This window comes from Rhincodon typus, chromosome 36, assembly GCF_021869965.1.
Source record: "Rhincodon typus isolate 14 chromosome 36, sRhiTyp1.1, whole genome shotgun sequence".
In the NCBI taxonomy this organism is placed as follows: domain Eukaryota; kingdom Metazoa; phylum Chordata; class Chondrichthyes; order Orectolobiformes; family Rhincodontidae; genus Rhincodon; species Rhincodon typus.
Window position 1 is genome coordinate 22,851,330 of NC_063367.1, and position 4,683 is coordinate 22,856,012.

At 47.7% G+C, this 4,683-nt stretch overlaps 1 protein-coding gene across 1 annotated transcript in view; it reads left to right on the forward strand.

Moving 5' to 3' along the window:
- Positions 1-3,513, forward strand: part of LOC125487104 (ADP-dependent glucokinase-like) — a 12,111-nt gene extending 8,598 nt beyond the window's left edge. Inside the window, exon 5 of the mRNA XM_048617177.1 lies at positions 3,295-3,513. Within this exon, the coding sequence (XP_048473134.1) occupies positions 3,295-3,498 (204 nt within the window). The 3' untranslated portion in view covers positions 3,499-3,513. The remainder of the gene's footprint in view (positions 1-3,294) is intronic.
- The last annotated feature ends 1,170 nt before the right edge of the window (positions 3,514-4,683 follow it).

Sequence of the window (4,683 nt, forward strand, 5' to 3'; positions counted from 1 at the left end):
ATGGAGGTGACGGGGGAGGTGTAGGGGCAGGTGTAGCACTTGCTGCGGTTGCAGGGAAAGGTGCCGGGGGTAGTGGGTCTGGAGGGGAGTGTGGAGCAGACAAGGGAGCCACGGAGAGAGTGGTCCCTCCAGAAAGCAGGTAAAGGTGGGGTGGGAAAAATGTCTTTGGTAGTGGGGTCAGATTGCAGATGGCAGAAGTGTCGGAGGATGATGCGTTGGGTTCGGAGGTCAGTGGGGTGGTACGTGAGGACGAGGGGGATTCTGTTTTGGTTGTTATTGCGGGTAGGGGCTGTGAGGGATGAGTTGTGGGAAATGCGAGAGACACGGTCGAGGGCATTTTCGACCACTGTGGAGGGGAAGTTGCAGTCCTTGAAAAACGAGGACATCTGGGATGTCCGGGAGTGGAATGCCTCAACTCGGGAGCAGATGTGGCGGAGGCGAAGGAATTGGGAATAGGGGATGGCCTTTTTGCAGGAAGGTGGGTGAAAGGAGGTGTATTCTAGGTAGCTGTGGGAGTCGGTAGGCTTGAAATGGATATTGGTTTCCAGGTCGATGCCAGAGATGGAGGGAGAGGTATCAGAGATGGTCCAGGGGAACTTAAGGTTGGGGTGGAAGGTGTTAGTGAAGTCGATGAACTGTTCGAGCTCCTCGTGGGAGCACGAGGCAGCGCCGATACAGTCATCCCGAGATGAGGCATTCCACTCCCGGACATCCCAGATGTCCTCGTTTTTCAAGGACTGCAACTTCCCCTCCACAGTGGTCGAAAATGCCCTCGACCGTGTCTCTCGCATTTCCCGCAACTCATCCCTCACAGCCCCTACCCGCAATAACAACCAAAACAGAATCCCCCTCATCCTCACGTACCACCCCACTGACCTCCGAATCCAACGCATCATCCTCCGACACTTCTGCCATCTGCAATCTGACCCCACTACCAAAGACATTTTTCCCACCCCACCCTTATCTGCCTTCCGGAGGGACCACTCTCTCTGTGACTCCCCTGTCTGCTCCACACTCCCCTCCAGCCCCAATACCCCCGGCACCTTTCCCTGCAATCGCAGCAAGTGCTACACCTGCCCCTACACCTCCCCCGTCACCTCCATCCCAGGTTCTAAGAAGATCTTCCACATCAAACAGATGTTCATCTGCTAATGTGGTATACTGTATCCGCTGTTCCCGTTGTGGCCTCCTCTACATCGGGGAAACCAAGCGGAGGCTTGGGGACCGCTTTGCGGAACACCTACGCTCGGTTCGCAACAAACAGTCGCGAACCCTTTCAACCCCCCCCTCCCACTTCTTGGACAACATGTCCATCCTGGGCCTCCTGCATTGCCACAGTGATGCCACCCGAAAGCTGCAGGAACAGCATCTCATATTTCGCTTGGGAACCTTGCAGCTCAAGGGTATCAAGGTGGACTTCACAAGCTTCAAAATCTCCCCTCCCCCGACCGCATCCAAAACCAACCCAGCTCGTCCCTAACCATTCCTCCTACCTCAAGCCCCACGCCCATCTCCCACCCACGAACCTCAACCCGCCTCCTTGACCTGTCCGTCCTCCCTGGACCGACCTATCCCCTCCCTAACTCCCCACCTACATTCACCTTTACTGGCTCCACCCCCGCCTCTTTGACCTGGTCTGTCTCCTCTCCACCTATCTTCTCCTCTATCCATCTTCTATCCGCCTCCCCCTCTCTCCCTATTTATTTCAGAATCCCCTTCCCCTCCCCCATTTCTGAAGAAGGGTCTTGACCCGAAATGTCAGCTTTCCTGCTCCTCTGATGCTGCTTGGCCTGCTGTGTTCATCCAGCTCTACACCTTGTTATCTCTGAATTTAAAAACTGATGGTATTATGAACATTGAACCAATGCTGTGTAAGAAATACTATTATGTCATTATGGGTATAAAGATGAGGGCATTTGGAAAATCGGGAGAGAGCCAAACTTCAGCTGCAGCAAAAACAAGTCGGCCAGCTGAGATACAAACCTGGCTTTCACACAAAATTTTTGCGTTCTCTGAAAAGACCCATCAAAGGTACCACAGCATTTTAGCTCAAAGTCCTCACTGAAGAACTTAAAGAGGAAAACATCTAAGAAAGCCGAATCATCGGAAGAAAGGCGTTTGTGACATGAAATGAACAGAAGGAAGATTGGTGATAAAATGGTGAAGACATAAACAGTGCAAACTTGGAGAGATTAAGTTGACCCAAAACGTCAACTTTCCTGCTCCTCCAGTGCTGCCTGGCCTGTTGTGTTCCTCCAGCTCCACACATCATTGTAGGATTAATTTTCATTTTCAGACCTGGGATATAAGAACATAAGAGCTGGGAGCAGGAGTAGGCCGTCCGGCCCTTCGAGCCTGTTCCGCCATTCAATAAGATGATGGCTGATCTTTTCGTGGACTCGGATCCACTTACCCCCGTTCTCACCATATCCCTTAATTCCTTTATTGTTCAAAAAAATATTTACCTTATCTTTAAAAATGTTTACTGAAGTAACATCAACTACTCCACTGGGCGAGGAATTCCATAGATTAACAATCCTCTGGGTGAAGAAGTTCCTTCTCAATTCAGTCCTAAATCTGCTCCCTCTAATCTTGAGGCTATGCCCTCTTGTCCTAGCTTCACCTGCCAGTGGAAACATCCTCTCTACTTCTACCTTATCTATTCCCTTCATAATTTTATATGTTTCTATAAGATCCCCCCTCAATCTTCTGAATTCCAATGAAAATAATCCCAATCTACTCAGTCTCTCCTCATAAGCCAACCCCCTCAGCTCTGGAATCAACCTGGTGAACCTCCTTTGCACCCCCTCCAGTGCCAGTATATCCTTTCTCAAGTAAGGAGACCAAAACTGCACACAGTATTCCAGGTGTGGCCTCACCAGCACCTTGTACAGCTGCAACATAACCTCTCTGCTTTTAATCTCAATCCCTTTAGCAATGAAGGACAAAATTCCATTTGCCTTCCTAATTACTTGTTGTACCTGCAAACCTACCTTCTGTGATTCATGCACAAGGACACCCAGGTCCCTCTGCATAGCAGCATGCTGCAACTTTTTAACCATTCAAGTAATAATCCTTTTTACTATTACTCCTACCAAAACGTATGACTTCACATTTACTTACATTGTATTCCATCTGCCAGACCTTTCATTGCTCCATATTGAAGGGTTAATGTTGAGGTTCGTCACAGATTTGCAAGAATTTTGTTACAGCAGTATGTTACTCAACTGTACTGCAATCCTTGTTTGTTAGATTTTGAAATATAATGTCTTTTCTAATTCTCCAAAACAATAGGTTAGTCTGTTAATCTCAGAGATTCCGAATGAGATTTCAGTGCACCTGGAGCTGGCCAGCATGACCGATAAGACGTATATGAATACCATCGTGGATCAGGTAACCATTATTTTCTGTGGTGGTGGGATCAAGACTCTGCGTAAGAATGTGGATATAACTGATCAGATCATAAAGCTGTTGGACTTGGTCCCTGATGTCTGCTGAGTTGCCTGATCTAAGCCAATTCAGTTGACAAAATAAAGGTGATCTTGAGTCCTGTGGGCTAAGTCAGCTCAGGCACTTGCTGCTCTTTCCTGTGCAGCCGAACATCAAAAGATAGAAAATTGGAGCAAGGGTAGGCCATTCAGTTCATTCAGCCTGCTCTGCCATTCAATACGATCATGGCTGATCCTCTATCTCCATGCCATAGTATCTTACTCCCACCACTTGACACCTTTAGTGTCTAGAAATCTTGCTACTACTTAAATATATTGTGTGACTTTGCCTCCACTGCCTTCAGTGGTCAAAAATTCCACAGATTAATCACCATTTGTGTAAAGGAATTTCACTTCATCTCAGTCAAAATGCCTCGCTGCATATCTGGAGACGGCATTCCTTGTTGTGAACCCTCGGCCGGGGAGATGTCACTCTGCATCACTTTGTCCAGCCCTGTCAGAATTTTATATGTTTTGATGAGATCCCCTTTCTTCTGCAATGACAATTGTTACAGTGCGGAAGGGGGCCACTCAGTCCATCGTGTCTGCACCAGCTCTCTGGACTAAGTTGGCTAAGGTGCTTGCTGCTCTTTACTGTGCAGCTACTCTGGTGGACAATGCAACCGTACTCGACTGGGCATGGAGTCTGGGTTCTCTGCATGAACATTGCATGTGTGCAATGAATATACTGCAGATAGCACCACCTAGGAAGAGACATGAAGAATGAAAAGGTACCCAGGATATTTCTTGCATGTGAGACAGGCTTCTGGAGAGCAATAGGGATGAAAGTTGCCAAAAAAAAATTTACCACAAATTTACTGCAAAAATGATTGCTACTTCAACCACACAGATTTGCTGGACAAAAGAAGTGATTTTTTTATGCAATAAATCTGTGTGGTTGAAGTAGCAATCATTTTTGCAATAAATTTGTGGTTTGATTATTTACATTGTGTTTTTTTTTGAGAACATAATTTACCAAAATTGGGTTCATTTTAAAACTTTTCTCTCTTCCTATCTTGCTGCCTCTGACAACGCTCCCAGAACTCCTGCAGTGCCCTGCTGTTTGATTGTGTGCAAACACATGCACAGGGAGGCAGACAGGCCGAGAGAGAGAGAGAGAGAGACATGCACAGGGAGGCAGACAGGCCGAGAGAGACATGCACAGGGAGGCAGACAGGCCGAGAGAGACATGCAC